Source organism: Pangasianodon hypophthalmus, chromosome 10, assembly GCF_027358585.1.
Source record: "Pangasianodon hypophthalmus isolate fPanHyp1 chromosome 10, fPanHyp1.pri, whole genome shotgun sequence".
Classification (NCBI taxonomy): domain Eukaryota; kingdom Metazoa; phylum Chordata; class Actinopteri; order Siluriformes; family Pangasiidae; genus Pangasianodon; species Pangasianodon hypophthalmus.
The window spans coordinates 121,096-145,493 of NC_069719.1; the positions used below are offsets into that span (position 1 = coordinate 121,096).

The window sequence follows — 24,398 nt, forward strand, 5'->3', positions numbered from 1 at the left end:
AACAGTTCTTCAGGCAGTCCATATGGGGCCACCCCGAGCAGCAGCGAGCGAACTCAACCAATGAGAACTCCAACCAGAAGTAGGGCATCAGGATGGGTCAGGCAGCAAGGAGGAGCAGAAGGGGTCAGGATCACTGGCATCTCTGGCATCTCAGAAGTAGCATGTGTAGCTCGACAGAGAGTGAGGGAGAGAGAGAGATGGAGAGAAAGGAAGAGATTGTTAGGTGAGCTTTTGTCCTCTAATGGTTAAGCACGATGTACTTTGCATGCAGAGTGCAAGCAGGGACTCCGACTAGACTAGCTATGACAGCATAACTAAAAGGGACAGCCAGAAGCTAACACAGACATGAGGGCACCCTGGGACATAAGGCAGCCAGCCACTCTACCATCAACACACCTGAGTGAACGTGTGAGAGTGGGGGGGGCGACAGCATCCAAACATCCCAGTTCACCACAACACTCTATTCCTGTGAAACCCTCCAGACCTGCTCCTTTACCTAAGAAAAAACTAATCACAAAAGGCTTGACTAAACAAATATGTTTTCAGCCTCGACTTAAACACTGAGACTGTGTATGAGCCCCGAACACTAAGTGGAAGGCTGTTCCATAACTGTGGGGCTTTGTAAGAGAAAGCTCTACCCCCAGCTGTAGCCCGCATTATTCGAGGTACCAACAAATAAGCTGCACCTTTTGATCTGAGTAGGCATGGCGGATCATAAAAGACCAACAGTTCGCTCAGGTACTGTGGCGCGAGACTATTCAGTGCTTTATAGGTCAATAGTAGTATTTTATAATCAATACAAAATTTGATTGGGAGCCAATGCAGTGTGGATAAGATAGGGGTGATGTGGTCATATCTTCTGGTTCTAGTAAGGACTCTCGCTGCTGCATTCTGGACTAACTGGAGCTTGTTTATGCTCCTACTGGAACATCCAGACAGTAACGCATTACAATAATCCAACCTAGAGGTAACAAAAGCATGAACTAATTTTTCTGCATCATGTAGTGACAATATATTTCTTATTTTAGCAATATTTCTGGAGATGAAAGAAAGCAATCCTAGTTATATTATCTACATGAGCTTCAAAAGAAAGACTGGAGTCAGTAATCACAACAAGGTCTTTTACTGCTGCACATAATCACACCAATTCTTTTACTGTGTGAAATTGAGACTAAAGTTGTCCCAGCTAACATTCCATTGCTCTTAAGCAAAGTCTCCTTGAAAAGAGCAGGAACAGTATTAGACATGAAAAATGACAGAGCAGTAATGTTCAATCAACCTGTAGAACTTGAGTTTACAAACTCTGGTCATTACTGTGTAAATATAATGAACAACGAAGGTAGCCCTAAAGACATGCAGTGTAGTGAGCAGATCTTGGCAACTGCTGAAGATGTCATACAAAAGGTAAATGATGAGGATGAGAATGAAATCCTAATAATCTCAGATAAAATGAGCTCAGCAGAAAAATGTAACATCCTGATGAAGCTTCACAAACAGTTCGATCATGCTTCTGCTGATAAACTGCAGCGACTTCTTAATAGCTCAGGAAATAAAGACACAGAATGCAACATCATCTTGCAAAAAATTGCGAGTGAGTGTGAGGTATGCCAAAAATATAGTAAAGCTAAACCAAAGCCTGCTGTTGGCCTGCCACTGCCATCTCAGTACAACAAAACTGTGGCTGTAGATTTTCATGAACTTGAACCAGGTGTGTGGTATCTCCACATCATTGATCAGTTCACTCGGTTTAGTGCAGGCAGCATTCTGACCACGAAGAGATCTTCTGAAATAGTGAAACATTTTCTCCATGACTGGATAAGCATATATGGCCCACCCCAGAAACTGTTCAGTGACAATGGGGGAGAATTTAATAATGATGAGGTGAAAGATATGGCAGAAAACTTCAACATAGAAATAAAAACAACAGCTGCGTATAGCCCGTGGAGCAATGGACTTCTGGAGCGACACAATCAAACGTTCACAGAAATCATAATGAAAGTCAAAACAAGTAACAGTTGTGATTGGCGTACTGCAATGGACTGGGCTCTTATGGCAAAGAATACTATGCAAAGTGTCCACGGCTACAGTCCTCATCAGCTGGTGTTTGAACAGAATCCCAACTTACCATCTGTGCTGATTGATAAACCTCCAGCTTTAGAGGGTACCACAAAGAGTCAATGGGTAGCAAGACACATCTCTGCTTTACATACATCAAGAAAGGCTTTTACAGAAGCAGAGTGCTCGGAAAGAATTCGCAGAGCGTTACGGAAGGATCTACGTCACACCAATGAGAAATATGAAATGGGTGATAGTGTACTACAAGAGAGTGGATTGTTCAGAGTGGAAAGGACCAGGAACTGTCATCGGTCAGGATGGTGCAGTGGTATTTGTGAGACATGGAGGGACTTGCATTAGGGTACATCGTCTCAGACTGAGAAAAGTGAATACAGAAAGCGAGGATCAACATGCCACAAAGACTGATGTAGAAAATGACAAGGACAATGAACAAGGACAGGAGTTTGCTGAGAGTAACAGAGAGTTAACAGAAGAAACAGTGACCGAGGTGCAACAAGGGGTGAGGCAAATGGAGGACACCAGGGGGCAGATTGAAGCAGAACAGCACACAAGTGACAATACAGAGACACCTAGTTGTACTAAGCTGGAAACTGTTGTCAGCTTACAAAAAGGACAAATTGTAAAATACAGAGATAAAGAAAAAGGTGTTTTACACACAGCTAAGGTCTTAGGGCGTGCAGGCAAAGCTACAGGTAAATATAAGAACTGGTATAACCTGTTGCTCATTGAGCCTACTAATGTAGCAGGCAGTACAGAGTCTGCTGACATGTCGAACTGTTACTAATGCTGACTCCACTGATGTATGTGAGGTTGTGTATGTAACAAAAGATGTAACATTTGACTTGGCAAAACAGGAAGAGGTAAAGAGCTGGAGAGATAACCATGTCTTTGAGGAAGTGAAAGATGAGGGACAAAAGTGCATTTCTACTAGGTGGGTTTGTACATACAAAGAGACACTCAAGGGGTTTGTACCTAAAGCTCATCTTGTTGCTAGAGGTTTTGAAGAACTAGAGGTGTCAGAACTCAAAAAGGACTCACCAACATGTGCTTCAGAGTCTCTTCGGCTTCTTGTGGCAGTGATCTGTCAAAGACAGTGGACTCTTAACTCCATGGATATAAAATCTGCATTTCTACAGGGAATGGAACTGTCCCGTGACCTTTATATCAAACCTCCTCCTGAGGCCAACAATGAGGGAAGACTATCGAAGCTTAAAAAGTGTGTGTATGGTCTGGCCGATGCTTCACTGTACTGGTATAATAGGGTGAAGGAGATTGTCATGAGATCAGGAGGAACAATGTCCCAAGTAGATCCTGCTGTGTTCTATTGGTTGGATCAGGACTACACTGTGACTGGGGTACTTGCTTGCCACGTGGATGACTTCATATGGGGAGGCACACAAAGTTTCTCCACAACAGTAATACCTCATCTCAGATCCATGTTTCAAGTTGGGCGTGAGGAGAGTGACAGCTTCTGTTATGTGGGAATAAACTTTGAGACTGTTGACAATAAAATGCAGGTACATCAGGAAAACTACATTAAGCATATACAGCCCATACATTTGGATCCTTCTCGAGCTGTGGAACAAGACTCTCCCCTTTGTGAGGAGGAAAAAGATCGAATAAAGGTCCAAGGTAGGCCAAATTCTCTGGGCTGCAAGACAGAGCAGGCCTGATGTAATGTTTGATGCCAGCAGCTTAGCGGCGAACATAAAAAATGCAACTGTGCAGCCTATTCATGAAGCAAATAGAATAGTGTGTAAACTTAAGTCCAAAAAGGTGGTTCTGAACTTCCAATACCTGGGCAAAGACAGTGCGCTCAAGATGATGGTACACAGTGATGCCTCGTTTGGAAATCTTTCAGATGGGGGAACTCAAGGTGGATATCTAATTGTTCTCATGGGAGAAAATGGGAATTTTTCTCCCCTTTCCTGGCAGTCAAAAAGAGTCACGAGGATTGTGCGAAGCACTCTTGCTGGTGAAACATTGGCAATGTCAGATGGAATTGACAATGCAATATTTCTGACCACACTGTTCTCTGAGCTGACTACTGGTGATACTGAGCATGCTATACCAATAAACTGTGTCACTGACAATCATTCACTTGTTGATGGACTGAAGTCCATAAAATCAGTTGCTGAGAAAAGACTCCGTCTGGAAATAAACAGCATCAAAGAACTTATACAAACACAAAAGGTTGAACGAGCGCGGATACAAAAGAACAACTTGCAGACTGTCTTACCAAAAAGGGGGCATCAGCACTGCAATTACTTAAGGCACTTAGTGAAGGACAATGGAAGCTCTATTAAAAGGACATGAGTCACGTTAAAAGGAGCTCTTTATAATAAACTGTTAAAACAGCTTATGTTATGTTATGTTAGTGTTTTGTTGTTTTACAATGAGAGCTCCTAGGGCGTATGCTGAATATTGGAATATATATATATGTACATTACTTTTTGAGAAGAGATGGAGTTTGTTAAGTTTCAGTCATGGTTATACATTCTGATACTTGTATACCTGTAATATTTCTATGCTATTTGCATAGTGTTCTGAATGTAAGTTTGCGTATAGTACACTGAGAGGAAGTGAAGACTCTTGTGTGAGTGAGATCGCTACTTCCGTTGTTATGTTGTTGTGGACGACTATGGCGGTTGTCTAATAAAAGGAGTTATTCATTAAGCTTAAAACAGTTGTCTTTTGTGAAGTAACACTTCACTCTTCTGTTTCCCAGAGACCTGACTAAATGTCTCTGTGCCAGATACGCCAGTAGAACTTCCAAGCTTTGTGTTGTTCTGAGCCGATCAAATTGCGGATCTTTGCAACAAAACAAATGGTGGAGGTATGGGGATATATATATCAACCAAATTTGGTGCAACGATGTCGAAGTTCTTTCTAAATCATGCACTCCAGATTTAGAACTGCTAATTCTCAATTGCAGACTGTTCTGACCTACCAAGTGAGTTCACCCTCAGTAGCTCCAGCTGGTGTTACATTACACCACAAGCCAGCGCAGGTGTTACACAGCAACAGCTGTTCAAACATATCACATAGGTAGAAAAACTTTTCCCGGATTTATAATTAATTATTCTATGAATGATTAACTAAACAAGCAAATTCCCTACAAAAGTGAATTAAGGCTGCAAAGAAAGCATTTTCAAACAGTCTGAATGATCACTTCTCTGCTAAGGACTGCTCCTCAGTGTGGAAAGACCTTCAACAACTCACAAACTACAGAAAGAAGCCACCCAGCTGTGAAACCAACCCCCACCTTGCCAACCAGCTAAACCAGTTCTACTGTCAGTTTGAGAGACAAGGGTCCCCCAACAATGATGATGGCATCACACCCCAGACCCTTTCACACCTCTCTCCCTCTGCTGCCAATATACTGTATCTAACCTTCTAAACCAGAATAATTTTATTTGCCATTTACAAGTTGTTTGAGCGCCTCATCCTGGCATACTTGAAAAAAGTCACAAATGGTCTGCTCGACCCCTTGCAATTCGCCTACAGAGCAAAAAGGTCTGTGGAGGACATCATCAACATGCATCTCCATTACATCTATCTGGAAATTCCCGGGGATTATGTAAGGACTTACGTGGATGGCAGCTCTGCCTTGTATATGTCACTGGATTACGAACCTTCTCACAGACAGGAAGCAGTATGTGAGACTGGGAGATATGGCCCTTTGACCGTTAGTACTGGGGCTCCACAAGGGTGTGTGCTTTCCCCTGTGCTCTTCTCATTATACACAAAAGAATGCATCTCTAGTGACCTATCTGTTAAACTCATTAAAGATTAGTTTTTCACTCAGTACTGATCCTTTGCAAGTGCTACATGATGATTTTATTTCCATCCTGATCAACAACTTGTATTTTTTCTTTTCCTCTGTGAGAAAACACCAGCCCAAGAAACTGCTATTTTATAAATAACAGAAAATTTGCCATTTATTTTTGCCTTGTCCACTCAGACATGTGTGCGATTTTGCTAGTGATAGTGTAGTGATCATCATACACCTATTCAGAGAATTTTTCAAGAATTCTGGCAGTCAGAAGAGAGATTATTGGTGGTTTTTGGAGTCTCTGAGGAATTTAGTCAGTATAGGCAGTCTCAATATTGTGTCTCAAAACCCATGAGAGAGAAAAGGATCATAAAAACAAAGTCAATTAAATTAGTGCACTCCCACAGGCTGATGAAATGGGCTACAGGTATAAAGCCTCACTCTATTCTCTTCATTCACCTTATTCACTTAATTGTCATATTCCACAAAATTGTGTAAAAAATCCGACCATGTGTGAAGCAGCCATCTGTGTTTGTAGGAAAAGGAACCTGCTAAAAACATCTTGCAATAAATCATAGCCGTCTGGCTGTGAGAGATTTATCACTAAAACGTGTAAATACTAAATTATAGATTTCACACTGAGAAACAAACAGTGCTGAGTATTTACTCTGCCAAGCTGGAATTGGTTTAAATCATATACATGCTTCTGTAAACTGTTTTCCCTTTAAGAGCTGGTGTAGGTCAAACAATTACTTTTTATTTGGAGTTGATAAAATTACTACATTTTCTTTAGGATCTGTTGTTGACAGTCATTTTAGGTGTTTACAACTTATACATCTCATTCTATCTAAGCTTCTGATCAAGTTCCTGGATGTGTGGCTTAGTAACATCCTGGAGAACTGCACTCTGGACCTTGTTACTGCTAGACTGCAGATCAGGAGCAATCTCTCCTCTTCCCAGACTCTAAGCCCATTTTTATTTCTTAATAGTGATGGAGACAGACAGGAGATGATGAGTCAGACACTTCACCCATTTACATCATGGTATGGAGGACACACCCCTGCAGGGCATGGTGAGCACAGCAAACCATAGGCAATAAAAACTAAGACACAATTAAAAACACAATCTGATAAACCTTTATTCTTCCTTTTGTGTGTGACTGAACTCCAACACTGCACATGATCATTTTTGGTGGTGTTAATTGATGGAGATGGTGTTAGGAGACAGAGGTGGTGTTGGGAGATGGAGGTGGTGTTAGGAGATGGAGGTGGTGTTAGCAGTTGTAGGTGATGTTAGGAGACAGAGGTGATGTTAGGAGATGGAGGCGGTGTTAGGAGATGGATCCGGTGTTAGGAGATGGAGGCAGTGGTAGCAGAGGAAGGTGGTGTTAGGAAACGGAGGTTGTCTTAGAAGATGGAGGTGGGGTTAGGAGATGGAGGTGATATTAGAAGATAGAGATGATGTTAGGAGATGGAGATGATGTTAGCAGCTGGAGGTGGTGTAAGGAGATGGAGTTGGTGTTAGGTAGTGTTAAGAGACAGCGGTGGTGTAAGGAAAATGAGGTGGTGTTAGGAGATAGAGGTGGTGTAACTACTCACTTTGCTGGTGACATTTTAATGGGTTGCAGTAGTTATAGTTTCAATATCCTGCGGAAACTAATCAGAGACTTCAGACAAGAAATGATGTCATGATATGAGGACAGTGAGATGTTGTTTGGGAAATTATTTCAGACCTTCATGAACTTCTGTGCCAAACAAACAGATGAATTTTTAAATAGTCATGAATTCCTAATGATCTGGTATTCTTTGATGAATCTGTCTCTTCTTATCCAGTCACAAAGGACAGACACACACAAACTCAGCAGTCAAGTGTTTAGCAAGCAGAAAGTAAGAATGCAATATTTATGTCTACGAGTTAAAAAGAACAGAAACTCCTGTTTCAGTGCTCAGCTCAAAAGACTGCTCTGTTTTTAGAAGAGCATGAAGTGAAAAACCACATCACAGTGAATAACACACCATTTCTAAATGTATAGTATTTAAATTTGGATTTGGGATAAGTGTAGAAAAGATTTTCACTGTATGGTTATATATGTGACAAATAAAGGCTTCTAAGTTGTCTCTATGTGTGTGTGTGTGGTGTAAAATATCTGCCAGTTAGAGTTCTAAGTGTTTTCTAGAGTGTAACACACACAGCTTTGCTATTGATATTTAGGGGTTAGCCTAATAGATATAGAGGATGAAGAATCTCTTGACTCTTCTCTCGCTTAACATCACACTGTTTTCCCAGTAATTTACCAACACATCTGTAAGGGTTGGTAACCCTGGACAGGAACTGAACCCTGGTAGTGGTGGTGATGTCTTAACCACGGCTCAACAGGCTAGGCTGGACTCAATTGCAGAGAAACTCCCAGAGACGAATTAGGTCCTGGTTGAGAATGTTCCGGGCAGGACCCCAAGAGTGTTCTTCTGGGCCATAACCCTCTCAGTTCACCAAGTACTGGATGTGCCCACAGACCACATGAGAGTCAGCAGGTAGCGGACAGTGAAGGCAAGCTGGCCATTGATGAGATGTGGGTGGGGGAAGGTGGGTGGCAGGGGAAAAAGGGGCTGGTGGGCACAGGTTTGAGACAGGAAACATGGTGGGAGTGATCTGCATGGAAGAAGAAGACAGTATGTAACTGGATTTACCCTCTGCAGCACCTTGAAGTACCGATGAACTGGGGGGCCAGTTTATGGGACATTACCCACAGGGGAAGATCCTGGGTGGAGAGCTAAACCCTCTGTCCAGGGCGAAGAGTTGAGGCAGTTAGCCTGGAGCTGCTGGTGCTGAGGGGCCTGTTGTAGGGCCCTCCACACCCTTGCCCAGGTGTGGCAACAGCAACGGACAAACCTCTGTGCTGAAGGGACCCTGACCTCTGGCTCCTGCTCTGGGAACAGCAGGAGCTATTAACCAAACTGGCACTCTCTGACGGAGAAGATTACAGCATTAGAGGTGTGCATCCAGTCTCTAGAGAGGGTTAGTGAGAGTGAGAGCAGCGTAGTTTCTGTAACGGAAAGTCTGGATGCCTTAGGCGGAGTTAGTAATCCCCCAACTCCAGCATTAGAGCCCTCACAGCGGGGCGAATGGGTGACGACTCGGTGGCATAATCGCAAAGCCAAAGCTAACGCTAAGGCTTGCCCACGGGAGCACCACTCCTCTCCGCTTCACGTGTCCAACAGGTTTGCTCTCCTCAGTGAAGCACCCGCTGAGAAACCTGAAAGAGCTCTGGTTATAGGTGACTGTATCTTGCGGCACGTGAAATTAGCTAGGCCTTTAGGGGCACCAGCAGCTTTAGTTAGGTGTATACAGGGAGCCAAGGCACCTGACATAGCAGGTAATCTTAGGGTCTTAGGCAAGCACAGGTTCTCAAAGATAGTTATTCATGTAGGAGCTAATGATATACGCCTTTGTCAGTCTGAGGTTACTAAGAGTAACATGGTAGAGGTGTGTAAATTAGCGAAGGCGATGTCCAATGCTGTAATATGCTCTGGCCCCATCCCAATGCGGCGTGGCAATGTAGCTTACAGCAGGTTATGGTCGCTGAACTGCTGGATGTCCAGGTGGTGCTCCAAAAACAATGTGGGCTTTATAGATAATTGGACTAACTTTGAGGGCAAGGCTGGCCTGTTAGGGCAGGACGGTGTCCATCCCACTCGGGAAGGTGCTGCTCTCATTTCTTGCAGCATAGCACATAGTCTCAGAACAGGCCTAGTTAATCGGTGAAAATCCAGAACCAAGGCCAGGGAGCAGAAAAGCAGGCTAAACCGCTGCACTGAGTCATCACTCAGGTTCCACCGTATTGAGACTGTGTCTGTTCCCTGAGCTAAACAAAATTATAGACATACTCAGACAGTTTGTTTTAGTAACCTAATTAACATAAAATTAAATCAAACTGAATGCATAGTCAGCACCATTGATCTGAAGCTAGGACTGTTGAATATTAGATCTCTTACATCTAAAGCGCTTATTGTTAATGAAACTATTACTGATCAGGAGTTTAATGTACCGTGTTTAACAGAAACGTGGATTAAATCAAACGAGTTTGTAGCATTAAATGAAGCTAGTCCTCCCGGGTACAGTTACATACATCAGCCCCGTCTAACTGGCAAAGGAGGAGGCGTCGCTGTCATCTTTAATGATAATCTAGGCATCACACAAAAACCTAGTAATAAGTTCAATGCATTAATTGTTGGAGACTTTAATATTCATTTTGATAATCCAGAAGACCATCTGAGAACAGCAGTTGTGTCCATTCTAGATTCAGTAGGAGTTAATCAGAATGTAATAGGTCCCACTCAAAGTGGTGGTCACACTCTTGATTTAATACTAACATTCGGATTAAATATAGAAAATATAGTCTCATGTCCACAGTCTGAAGCTATCTCAGATCATTACCTCATCTCATTTAAAATGTGTCTTAATCATAATATATGCACCTTGCCACGTCACCATGTCAAACGTACTTTCACGTCAACAACTGCACAGAGTTTAATCAGTAATCTCCCAGATTTATCAACTATGATTGGTTCACCGTCTGATCCCAAAGAACTTGAAGTGAAGTGAAGTGAAGTGACCTGTGGCCAAGTGTGGTGACCCATACTCGGAATTTGTGCTCTGCATTTAACCCATCCAAGTGCACACACACAGTAGTGAACACACACACACCGTGAACACACACCCGGAGCAGTGGGCAGCCTTTTTTGCTGCGACGCCCAGGGAGCAGTTGACCAGGCAACTGAATGCTTAGAATCAATGTTCTGCAACTCGCTAGATAAGGTAGCTCCACTTAAAAGAAAAATAATTAGGGAGAAAAAGCTAGCACTCTGGTATAACGATCACACACGAACTTTAAAACAGTCCACTCGAAAACTAGAACGTAAATGGCGTCAAACTAAATCAGTAGTATTTCAAATAGCATGGAAGGAGAGCCTTTAGAGCTATAAGAAAGCTCTTAGTGCTGCTAGATCAATGTATCTCTTCACCCTAATTGAAGATAACAGAAATAATCCTAGATTCTTATTTAATACTGTAGCAAAATTATATTATATATAATAACAATCATTATATAGCAGCGATGACTTCATGAATTTTTTCGAGGGTAAAATTGAAAATATCAGGCAAGAAATTCAGACTATTAATTTAAAACCGGACAGTTTTATAACTAACCCTGTAAATGATAATATAATAATATCAGATCAACAATTACAATGTTTTACTTCCCTTGAAGAAACTGAACTAATTTCACTAATTTCATCATCAAAATCATCAACCTGTATACTAGATCCTTTACTTACTTATTTCCTCAAACAGATAATTCCTGAAACAATCAAACCTCTTTTAAAGATAATCAGTTCTTCCCTTAGCATTGGCTATGTACCTAAATCTTTTAAATTAGCAGTTATCAAGCCCCTGATTAAAAAACCTGACCTTGACCCCTGTCAGCTGTCTAACTGTAGACCAATATCAAACCTCCCCTTTATCTCCAAGGTCCTAGAAAAGGTTGTAGCACAGCAGCTATGCTCATACTTACATAGGAATAACATTCATGAAATGTATGAGTCAGGATTTAGGCATCATCATAGCACAGAGACAGCACTGGTTAAAGTTGTAAATGACTTACTACTGGCCTCTGATCAGGGTTGTGTCTCCTTGCTTGTGTTGCTTGACCTTAGTGCAGCTTTTGATACCATTGATCATGACCCATCCTGATGACCTACTTCTGGTTGGAGTTCTCATCGGTTGAGGTCACTCGCTGCTGCTCGGGGTGGCCCCATATTGACGGCCTGAAGAACCATTTGGTTTGCTGGGGATAGTGCCACATGGGGGCTGTGGAGATGGCTTGGGGATCACATATGGGGAGCTGTACTGTAATGGCTTGGGACTGCAATCGCTATAGTGGCTTTGGGGCTACAGTTGCCACGAGCACCTTCGTACTCACGACTCCATCAGTGGACAGTGGATAGATTTTAACCAACTGGACTTCTTGTGAAAACTGTGATTGATTTACTGATTGCACATTTGCACTATTTGTCCATATAGTACACAATAATAGAAGGGATTTATTTATAATTGCACTATCCATTGCACCCAGATGAGGATGGGTTCCCTTTTGAGCCTGGTTCCTCTCAAGGTTTCTTCCTCATGTCATCTTGGGGAGTTTTTCCTTGCCACCGTTGCCTCTGGCTTGCTCATTAGGGATAAATTCACAGGGATGAATTCACATATTTACAATATATATATATTTTTGTGAATCCATTTATTTCTGTAAAGCTGCTTTGTGACAATGTCCATTGTTAAAAGCGCTATACAAATAAAATTGAAGTGAATTGAATAGAGTGTTGTGTGCATACTCTGACCACAGGAGGTATTCGTTCCAGGATCTTGGGTTAGTGGATGCATGGAAACCAGAGGAGAGGCTGTCCAATGCCCCGATCAGCTTACAAAATGCCTGCCAGAACTGGGAGGTAAACTGCGGCCCCTGATCAGTCACCAGGTCCAGTGGGAGACCATAGACTCAGAATACACTATAAAATGCATACACATTAGTTCAACAGTGACTTAAGCAGAGAGAAGTTTAGGTAAATTAATCAAACAGCATGCTTTGGAGAATCTATCAATAACCACTAGAATAATAGAATTACCTTGAGGGGTGGGTAGTCTTCTTATGAATTCTAGCAATATGTGGGACCATAGTTGCTTGGGGATGGGTAGTGGATGGAGTAGTCCCTGGGGACGTTGTCGGGGATCTTTACTCTGAACACAGGTGGTACAAGCAGCCACAAAGCCCTGTGTATCTGCTTCCATGCTTGGCCGCCAAAAGCACATCTTGACGAAGTTCAGGGTCCATGCCCCATTGCTGTACCTGGGCACATATGGAAGCAGGCACAAAAAGTTGGTTGTGAGGACATCCTGGCTCTGGCTCTCCCTGCTGTGCCTGTCAGACAACCATCTCAATTCCACAGCGAACTGGGGCTACAATGATGGAACTGGGGACAATGGGTTCAGCGTCTCAGTTCAGCACTGGTGGTTGAAAAAGCCAGGAAAGGGCATCCAGTCTGAGGTTCTTGGAAAATGGTTGAAGAACAGTGCCCACCTGGCCTGATGGGGGTTTAGTCTCTTGGTCTGCTGGATATATTCGAGATTCTTGTGGTTGTTGAATGGTTGTTGGGCCTCTTCCAACCAGTGCCTCCACTCCTCCAAGGCCAACTTGATGGTCAGCAGTTCTCTGTTGTAAAATCGTAATTAAGTTCTGAGGGAGACAGCCGGTGTGAAAAGAAGGTGGAGATTGTTGTCAGGTGACTGCTGAGACAGCACCCCTTCAACACCCACCTCTAAACGTCTACTTCCACAATGAAGGGGAGGGGCAGGTCAGGCAGGATTAGGGCTGGAGCTGAAGTGAACACCTATTGAGCTTGGAGAAGGCCTCCTCTGCTTTGGAGGTCCAGACAAACCAGGAGGAAGATTTCTTAGTCAGGGCTGTGAGAGGAGCCACTACAGAGCTGAAACTGTGGATAAACTGCTGGTAAAGGTTTACAAAGCACAGAAAGCACTGAACTTCTTTAACAGAAGAGGGTGTAAGCCAGTCACTGACTGCCTTAGTCTCCTTGAAATCTACCTGGAGACTGCTCTTAGATACAATTAACCCCAAGAAGGAGACCTCTGTGGCATGGAACTTGCACTTCTCTGGCTTTACGTACAAAGGGTTCCACAGGAGGTGTTGCAAGACTTGCCAGACCTGACTGACATTCATGGAGCGACTTGGAAAATATGAGGGTGTTATCTACGTAGACAAAGACAAAGTAGTTGCTTGACGTCATTGATGAGGGCCTGGCAGACTGCTGAGGCATTGGGGCCGAACAGCATGACCAGGTACTCATAGTGACCTGTTGGGGTGTTGAATGCAGTCTTCCACTCATCTCCAGCCAGATCAGGTGGCATGTGTTCCTGAGGTCCAATTTTGTATATACAGTTGCTCCTTGCAGTAGCTCAAAAGCTGTAGACATGAGTGGAAGAGGGTAGCAGTCTGATAGTCACCTTGTTGAGGCGCCGGTAATCTATGCAAGGTGCCGGTAATCTATGCATCCTTTTTCTCCTTGAAAAAGAATCCTGCGCCTGCCGGGGAGGGCATGATACCAGCAGCCAAAGAATCTCAATTCAATTCAATTTAATTTGTATAGTTCTTTTAACAATTGACATTGTCACAAAACAGCTTTACAGAAATAAATATATTCAGGATAAAAATAGTGCAATTGTTTAACCAGGGAATTCATTAGTTTTCACATGAAGATTAGATTAGATTCAACTTTGTCATTGTGCAGAGTACAAGTACAGAGCCAATGAAATGCAGTTAGAATCTAACCAGAAGTAAATAGCAATATATATATATATATATATATATATATATATATATATATATATATATATATATATATATATATATGTCTATACACACACACACACATGTGCAAGGTATGAGGCAGAGAAAGTAGAGACCAGCTCAGTGCAAATGAAAATATAGAAGGTGCATTGTACAGAGAAATGAGGTATGTGTATAACATCTTGTACATTACAAATGCTGATGTAAATGAACTGTGCCAACTAAAGAAATTTAAATGTAAGTTTACTTTTACAAAATTAAGAGTTAATTAAATGTTTTGGTTTAAATAAAGTTACATTAAAACATTTTAATTAGGATGGCTAAATGTAAACAAATAGCTGCTGTGGCCCAAATACAACCTATGATTAATTTTTTTTTCTGCATAACATGGATGAGAGTGAAGTCATGCAGTGAAGTCTATGGAGTAGTGCATAGTGTAGTGTAAAATGTAGTGTGTCATGTAGTGTGCAGTGAAGGGTACAGTGTAGTGTACAGTGTAGTGTGCCATGTAGGGTGCAGTGTAGTGTACAGTATAGTGTCCAGTGTAGTGTACAGTTCAATTCAATTCAATTTTATTTGTATAGCGCTTTTAACAATGGACATTGTCACAAAGCAGATTTACATAAATAATTGGATTAAAAAATATATATATTGTAAATATGTGAATTTATCCCTAATGAGCAAGCCAGAGGCAACGGTGGCAAGGAAAAACTCCCTGAGACAATATGAGGAAGAAACCTTGAGAGGAACCAGGCTCAAAAGGGAACCCATCCTCATCTGGGTGCAATGGATAGTGCAATTATAAATCATTCCCTTCTATTATTGTGTACTATATGGACAAATAGTGCAAATGTGCAACCAATAAATTCATCACAGTTTTCACAAGAAGTCCGGTTGGTTAAAATCTGTCCACTGTCCACTGATGGAGTCCTGAGTATGAAGGTGCTCGTGGCAACTGCAGCCCCAAAGCCACTACAGCAATCACAGTCCCAAGCCATTACAGTACAGCTCCCCATATGTGATCCCCAAGCCATCTCCACAGCCCCCATGTGGCACCATCCCCAGCAATCCAAATGGTTCTTCAGGCCGTCAATATGGGGCCCCAGCAGCAGTGAGTGACCTCAACCGATGAGAACTCCAACCAGAAGTAGGGCATCAGGATGGGTCAGGCAGCAAGGAGGAGCAGAAGGTGTCTGGATCACTGGTATCTCAGAAGTAGCATGTGTAGCTCGACAGAGAGTGAGGGAGAGAGAGAGATGGAGAGAAAGGAAAAGATTGTTAGTTAAGCTTTTGTCCTCTAATGGTTAAGTACAATGTACTTTGCATGCAGAGTGCAAGCAGGAACTCCGGCAAGACTAGCTGTGACAGCATAACTAAAAGGGACAGCCAGAAGCTAACACAGACACGAGGGCACCCTGGGACATAAAGCAGCAGCCACTCCCTGTCAACAAACCTGAGTGAACGTGTGAGAGTGGCTGGGCGACAGCATCCAAACATCCCAGTTCACCACAACACTCTATGCCTGTGAACCCTCCAGACCTGCCCCTGTACCTAAGAAAAAACTATTCACTAAAGGCTTGACTAAACAAATATGTTTTCAGCCTAGACTTAAACACTGAGACTGTGTCTGAGCCCCGAACACTAAGTGGAAGGCTGTTCCATAACTGTGGGGCTTTGTAAGAGAAAGCTCTACCCCCTGCTGCAGCCTTCACTATTCGAGGTACCAACAAATAGCCTGCACCTTTTGATCTAAGTAGGTGTGGCAGATCATAAAACACCAAAAGTTTGCTCAGGTACTGTGGCGCAAGACCATTCACTGCTTTATAGGTCAATAGTAGTATTTTATAATCAATACGAAATTTTACTGGGAGCCAGTGCAGTGTGGATAAGATAGGGGTGATGTGGTCATTTCTTCTGGTTCTAGTAAGAACTCTTGCTGCTGCATTCTGGACTAACTGGAGCTTGTTTATGCATCTACTGGAACATCCACACAGAAAGGCATTACAATAATCAGTGTAGTGTGCAGTAAAGTGTGCAGTGTAGTGTACAGTGTATTGTGCAGTGTAATGTACAATGAAGTGCACAGTATAGTGTACAATTTAGTTTACAGAGAAGTGTACTGTGTAGTGTATGGACACTCTGTACCATCTCTCTTAATGTGTGTGTGTGTGTGTGTGTGAGAGAGAGAGAGAGAGAGAGAGAGAGATATACAGACACTTGCTGTCACCTCTGAGCCAAATCGGTCCTAAAACCAGCTGAGTCTGTCACTCTGCATGCCAGGGCACATAATCTCTCTCTCTCTCTCTCTCTCTCTCTCTCTCTCTCTCTCTCTCTCTCTCTCTCACACACACACACACACACACACACACACACATACAAACGGAGAATGGCTGCTGCTGAACAGAAGTATGTATGTCTCCTCCTTTCGAAGTGGAGCACAAATGTGTCAATCATTTCATTCTGACTAATCACATGACGATATGTTTTTGGCTCAGAATGTTTAAAATGGTCCAGTTGTGGGTGAGCCTACCGAATCTGGCAACCCTGAACAATCACTACATAACATACGTCATTGTAAAATTATTTAACATTTTCACAGACAATGGAGAAATAAAATAACAATGTTTTTTCCTGCAATAAAAGCCAATGTAAGTGTTGTGCTGAGGCTTTTCATGTGTAAAACAAGCAAAAGCAAAAAGCCTGGAAACATGAATTCTGATCTAAATGATTGTTGTGACATGAAACTTCTGTTATTAAATAAGCATTTGCAAAAGGTAGATACAAGAAATATGTATCACTTTTTATAATGTAATTAAATAAAAAAAACTACAGAAATCCTGTTTTTTGCCAGATCAGAACTGTGTGGGTCTGTCAGCTCTCTGACAACAGCGTCTCCACAGTAACAAACAATTCATCATAGTGCTAATGCTGTGTAGGAAAGACAGAGCAGCGCTTCCACAGAGCTTTTGTTTTGACACACGAGTGTTGGTGAGTTTTGTTCATTAATAAGGTGAGATTGTGGTTTGTGTTTAGCTCCACTGTGACTTCAGCAAGTTTAAAAACTGACAGCGATGTGCAGAAACACCACTAGTATCACGTTTAGGTTAATAAAATAGATTAAAATGGCCTTTATTGTCATCTAATGTAACTGCCAATCACATAGCCATGAGTTCTATGGATGATGTTCAGCTAGATCAAATAAACTTGGTCTTATATTTTCCTGTTTATAATATCATGATATTTTATCATACAAACACGAAAAACATCACAAACTGTATTCGTGGATTTTCAATGTGTTAATGAGTGAGTAATGAGTATAAAAATTTTAAAATTGGATAAAAATACAGCTCACCTACCTTTTCGTAATTCTCATTCCTTTCACCGTTAAAAACCCATGAGGGTTTTTATGTGGTATTTTTTTCACCATTACTACATAAACTACTGAAATAGTAAATATAAATCAGGATAAAATTGTAAGTAGCTGGAGTTTTGCTCAAGCATAAAGAGGCCACGTGAACAGGAAAGAAATCATTTTAGCTTCTGTGGTTGGGTTAATGAACAGCCATAATATTAAAACCACCTGCCTAATCTTGTGTAGTTCCCCTTGTGCCACCAAAACAGCCCTGATCCGGCACGGACTCCACTAGAGGAGTGAGTGGTTTCTGGCACCAAGACGTTAACAGCAGATCCTTTAAGTCCTGTAAGTTGTGAGGTGGGGCCTCCATGGATCGGACTTGTTTGTCCAGCACGTCCCACAGATGCTCGATCGGACTGAGATCTGGGGAATTTGGAGGCCGAGTCAACACCTTGAACACTTTGTCATGTTCCTCAAACCATTCCTGAACAATTTCTGCAGTGTGGCAGGGAGCATCATCCTGCTGAAAGAGAACACTGCCATTAGGGAACACCGTTGCCATGAAGGGGTGTTCTTCCCAGCAGAACATTACCCAGAGCATCACACTGCCTCCGCCAGCTTGCCTTCTTCCCATAGTGCATGCTGGTGCCATCTCTTCGCCAGGTAAGCGACACACACACACCCGGCCATCCGCATGATGTAAAAGAAAACGTGATTCATCAGACCAGGCCACCTTCTTCCATTGCTCCATGGTCCAGTTCTGATGCTCACCTGCCCATTGTAGGAGCTTTGGGTGGGTCAGCATGGGCTCTCTGACCGCTCTGCAGCTACGCAGCCCCATACGCAGCAAGCTGCGCTGCACTGTGTGTTCTGACACCTTTCTATCAGAGCCAGCATTAAATTTTTCAGAAGTGCACTAGTAAGCCTTGACACTTTTGGTAGGAACTAACCACTGCATACCAGGAACACCCCAAAAGACCTGCCGTTTTGGAGATGTTCTGACCAGATCGTCACAATCTGGCCCTTATCAAAGTCGCCCAGATCATAACGCTTGCCCATTTTTCCTGCTTTCAACACATTAACTTGGAGAACGCACTGCCTCATATATCCCACTCCAAAGCCCAACTAAAAACCTTTGTTTTAACTGAAACAAAAAAAAAACACAACACCAATGATTTTTTTTGCAGTTGGTGATAAATTCACCACAGAAGCTACAGCTAACATTAAGAAGCTAATTATGAAAACGAGTTTAAAACAGGAGCATGCTTTTAAAGTCACACACAGTCACTTACTTTAGCTTGTGTATGGGTCATTAGTTAGACAAAGCACTAGAACACATTTTTGGTAAATATAAAAGTATTTGATATCAAATGAATTAAAAAAAATAATAATTATATTAAAAATTATATACTGTTCTCTTTAAATTCTGTCATGTAAATTTTTCAAAACATTCATTCATTCATCTTCAGTTAGCACTTTATTCTGGTCAGGGTGGTGTTAGAGTCGGAGACTATCCCAGGAACACAGAGAGCATGGCAGGAATTCACAGATATTTTAATATCAGGGAAAATCAGTGCATGTCTGTGGGGGGCACTTACTTTTGGACAGTATGCATGGCAGGAATGGTAGCTTACCTGCCTGAATAGCTGTGAATGTGTAGCTCAGACACTGAACTACATGTTACTCTTGAGATACCAGTGATCCTGATCCCTTCTGCTCAGCGGAACTGCCTGATCCATCCTGAGCCCCTGCTTCTGGTTGGAGTTCTCATCACCTGAAAACTACTCACTGCTGAGGATGGCCCTAGGCGGACAGCCTAAAGATCACCATGAGATTATAAGTGGATGGTACCACTTAGAAACCATAATCCTGGCTGTGGATGATCGTCCTTGGATGGCCTAAAGACAGCAATTGTTAAGAACAATTTACACTCAAGTCTCCATAATTGAACAGTTGACAACTTCAGTTACAAGGGATCCAAGATACAAGAGAACTTCAGAACTTCTGCTGTCACCCAGATGAGGATGGGTTGTCTTTTGAGTCTGGTTCCTCTCAAGGTTCCACCCCTGGCTCGCTCATTAGGGATATATTTAAATTTAAAATTTATATCCAGACTATCTATTAAGCTGCTTTGTGACAATGTTATTAAAACTATTGTTAAAAGCACTAGATAATTAAAACTGATAATTTAAATTGAACTCTGTTTACACTACTGAAAAGAAGAAGAAAAAAAGAAAAATAATCAATATGAGATTTTAATGATGATATTAAGAACAGAGCAGCAGAACCATCTCACTTAAACACTAAATACATTAACTGTAACTCAATCACTTTAAAACTCACATGCAGTGTGTGTGTGTGTGTGTGTGTGTGTGTGTAAAAGAAGCTGATTAGATTTTTACTGTAACACCATCCATTATTGACACTGCTAACCCACTTTAGAAAATCATTTACTGCTTGTTATTATGTTATTTTCCTTTACATTTGTTCATCGCTTTACCCCCCTCTGTTCCTCACTCACTACCATTCATCACATATGTCTCTCACCCTCTCTCTGTGTCTGTCTCTACATCTCTCTCTCTCTACGAGTTATGTATTCGCTCCACCAGCTAACAGGTGCAAAACCGACAGACAGACACACACACAGAGAGAGAGAGAGAGAGAGAGAGAGAGAATCTTTCCAGCCAAATGGTACAGAATAAAAATTGCTATATAATAACATAAGTGGTGTGGGAGCTCCTGGCAACAAGCGAGCATCACAATGCTGTATTGTTTATTGAGAGAGTGTGCATGTTAGCTAAGTGCTAACTGCTTCCACAGTGGACCTAGTTAGTGTTGAAAGGTCATGTCACATGCTAACATGCAGCTTTCATGTGTCCAGTGGAACTGACTGAAAATTAGCTTTTATTTTTCATTCATTCGTTCAGACAGCCAGAGAAGATCAGACTTCTCGATGCCCAGCCACAGATTCTAGCTCCTCCTGGAGGATTCCTGGGTTTGCCCAAGGTTTTCTGTCCAGCGGGAAATGCCTGATACAGCTCTTCATTAAACACTTTATCCTTTTCAGGGTGGTAGATCTGGAGTCTATCCCAGGAACACTGGGTGTGAGGCAGGAATAACCCTGGATGGGACAAAAGTTAAATAATTACAGGGCACCACACACACATTCACACATAGGGGTAATTTAGCATAGCCAATCCACCATAGCCAGCATAGTTTTGGGAGGTGGGAGGAAACTGGAATAACCTGGAGGAAACCCACATGGACATGGGAAGAACATGTGAAACTTCACATAGACAGTAACCCAAGCTCAGGATCAAACTGGGAACCCTGGAGCTGTGAGGAGACAACACCACTGCATTGCCCCGAACTGAACTTAAGTTCAGTTAAGTACTGAACTTAGCCAACCGGCTACAGTTACATCACAGGAATAGATAGATATAAAAAGCTAAATAGCTAGCTAGCTTGGTAAATTGAAGTTTAAATACGATAGTAAATAATCCACTGTTCCACAAAGAGGAAAAGAGTGTCATTTTATTTTTGCCACATCACTTCACTTTTATTTTGTATAAATGCAGATCAAGTTTATTGTCTGACCACGCCCACTTCTGACTCTGTGAAGCTCAATTCTGATTGAAAATGAACAGCATCTGACTGCTGTGTTAAATCAGTGCCGTTATCAACACTTGATAATATTCTCTCTCTCTCTCTCTCTCTCTCTCTCTTTCTCTCTCTCTAGCACTCCTCTATGCCACCATCTTTGGTAACGTGACCACGATCTTCCAGCAGATGTATGCCAACACTAACCGTTATCACGAGATGCTGAACAGTGTGCGAGATTTCCTCAAACTCTACCAGGTTCCTAAAGGCCTGAGTGAGAGAGTGATGGACTACATCGCCTCCACCTGGTCCATGTCCAGGGGGATTGACACAGACAAGGTACAAAGTGTGTGTGTGTGTGTGTGTGTTTCCAGATCCAGATACAAAGTAAAATCCTGGAGACTTTAACTTATCAAACAGTGTGTTATGACGACTGTCAAACCTCCTTACACTACACACACACACAGACGTGAAGTTTATATTCACATGCATACAGATATGATGTACGTGAATATTAACTTTTAGGTGACATTGTCTTGGTCCTCAGGTGCTGCAGATCTGTCCTAAAGACATGCGAGCTGATATCTGTGTGCACCTGAACAGGAAGGTATTTAAGGAACATCCCGCTTTCCGATTGGCCAGCGATGGCTGTCTGCGAGCGCTCGCCATGGAGTTCCAGACCATCCACTGCGCACCAGGGGACCTGATTTACCACGCGGGGGAAAGCGTCGACACACTGTGCTTCGTCGTCTCAGGGTCACTCGAGGTCATCCAGGATGATGAGGTTGTCGCCATACTGGGTGAGAGAGAGAGAGAGAGAGAGAGACTTATAAAGAAAGAGACACACAGAGAGAGATAGAGACGGGGGGGGGGGGGGGGGGGTTGGGGGGGATTGGGTTGGGGGGGGGGGGTGGGGGATTGGGTGATGGAGGAAGAAAATGTGAGTAAAAATGAAATTTTAAGACTTTCCTATTTTTAAAAATTGGGCACAGAAAAACAGTATATAACACACACTCTCAAACGCACACACACACACACACACACACACACACACACACACACACACACACCTGGAACCATTATCTCTCCCACTTGGACAATGGACACTTGGACAGATTGGATCTTTATAAACTGAGTTTGTGGACATGCTCTTATCTAATCATGCTGCATTAGCATGCTAAATTGACTTAGCCTGAGTGTGCGCTGTGTATGTGAGTGTATGAGGTGGAGACTAGCGTGTGTGTGTGTGTGTGTGTGTGTATAGCTAAGCATAAATCACTTTAAATCAGAGAAGGCATCTGAGAAAGGGTATTTTATTATTTTTTTTTTTTTAAAAAAAACAACAAAAACAAAACTATTCATTTAAAGAGAGTCCTGGTCTCAGTGACTGTGTGTTAGAGAGAGACAGGTCTGAGAGACAGACAGGTCTGAGAGACAGACAGGTCTGACAGTGAGACGGATGTGAAGAGAACACTTATGGGACTTAAAGAATACTTCCTTTAAATGATTCACCTCACTTACCAATAAAGCGATAAAGACCACAAAACAGAGTGTTTCCTGACAGCATGTCAAACACACACCTGCGCATACACACACACACATACACACACACACACACACACACACACCTGTGAGCTCATCAGTCTAACGGTGTCCTGTGGGAGAACTGAGCCGTGTTGTGTTTATTCAGTCACTCCACTGAGGGACAGAGGGAATATTTCTCCCATCAGAACGTCTCCTTCTCTCCTCCACCTGACATATCATCTGCAGCCTGCGCTCATTAACCATGTGTATGTGTGTGTGTGTGTGTGTGTGTGTGAGATGTTTGGTTCCTGCATAGTAAAAGTCTGGCTGAATATTTCATTTGCTCTGTAATCAGCTGAGTGGAAAGTGAGATAAACCGTCGCCTTTCCCGAATGACCAGATACTTTATTTGATCTGACACACACACACACACACACACACACACACACACACACACAGAAAACGCTCACAGATGCTGATCCCACACTGACAGTATTACACACAGATTTATAAAGTTAGAGAAAGAGAAAAAATGAGAAAAGAGAAATATTGAGGCAAGTAAAGACAAGGCAGGTAAAAACAGAGGACAGAGAGCTGGTGAGAAAAACCGAGAAGGACAGATACAGAGTTATACAACAATTAATACTGTATTGACTGCATGTATCCCTGTGATTGTGTATAATGGTGTGTGTGTCCATGTGTGTGTTTGTGTGTGTACATCTATATGTGAGTGTATACATGTTAACATGTGTATGTGTGTGTGCATGTGTGTGTATAGGAAAAGGTGATGTATTTGGAGATGTGTTCTGGAAGGAGGTGACGTTAGCGCAGTCATGTGCTAACGTGAGAGCGCTAACATACTGCGACCTGCATGTAATTAAACGTGATGCGCTACAGAAAGTTCTGGAGTTTTACACACCATTCTCCAACCACTTCTCACGCAACCTGTTGCTGACCTACAACCTCCGCAAACGGGTGAGTTGCAAACACCCACACCAAAACACACAGACACACACACAATCATAACACTCTCCCTCTCACATACACACAATTATGAGCATCATGAAATGAAATCGCTCTGATTTAGATTGGACACATCGACTCAGAGGTATGAAAACGTTCTACATGACTGTTTAATGTTTTCAAGTCTTTTTCCATCATCTGTAACTGACGGAGGAACAGTGAATGGAGATTTCTGATAAATGCCACAGTAGAACAGTCGTGTGTCAGACGGTTGTAATAGGAGCGTCGTGTTGTTGTTGTTGAGCAGGATGTCGGTGTTAACGTGGCAGTGATTAATAGCAAGCTTGGAGCTGTAACGTTATTGATCTCAGTGCAGAAACTCAGTCTCAATGTGTTGCTATTCTTAGAGCAGACAGTGATTCTCTCTCTCTCTCTCTCTGTCTCTCTCTCTCACAACACACACACACACACACACACACAAAGATGCTGATGTTGCAGATGTTTTACATGCAAGCTGAAAGTGTCAAAGTGAAGTTCATGAAGTTTGTATTCGAGAAGAGAAACTAATTTGACAGCTGCGTGTTATTTTGGTCTGTAATTTGGATCCAGTCACAAATTTGATCACAAATTCATGCTATTGTGTAATGAGTTTGATATAAAAAAGTGAAAGTGAAGTGACATGTGGCCAG

The 24,398-nt window shown here is 42.4% G+C and overlaps 1 protein-coding gene across 6 annotated transcripts in view; it reads left to right on the top strand.

Annotated features, from left to right (window-relative positions):
- Positions 1–24,398, top strand: part of kcnh1a (potassium voltage-gated channel, subfamily H (eag-related), member 1a) — a 76,799-nt gene that overhangs the window by 37,001 nt on the left and 15,400 nt on the right. For all 6 annotated transcript variants that reach the window (XM_034302259.2, XM_026911918.3, XM_026911920.3 and 3 more), the window contains 3 exons: positions 21,362–21,561; positions 21,770–22,022; positions 23,525–23,721. In XM_034302259.2, coding sequence (XP_034158150.1) covers positions 21,362–21,561; positions 21,770–22,022; positions 23,525–23,721 — 650 coding nt within the window. The remainder of the gene's footprint in view (positions 1–21,361; positions 21,562–21,769; positions 22,023–23,524; positions 23,722–24,398) is intronic.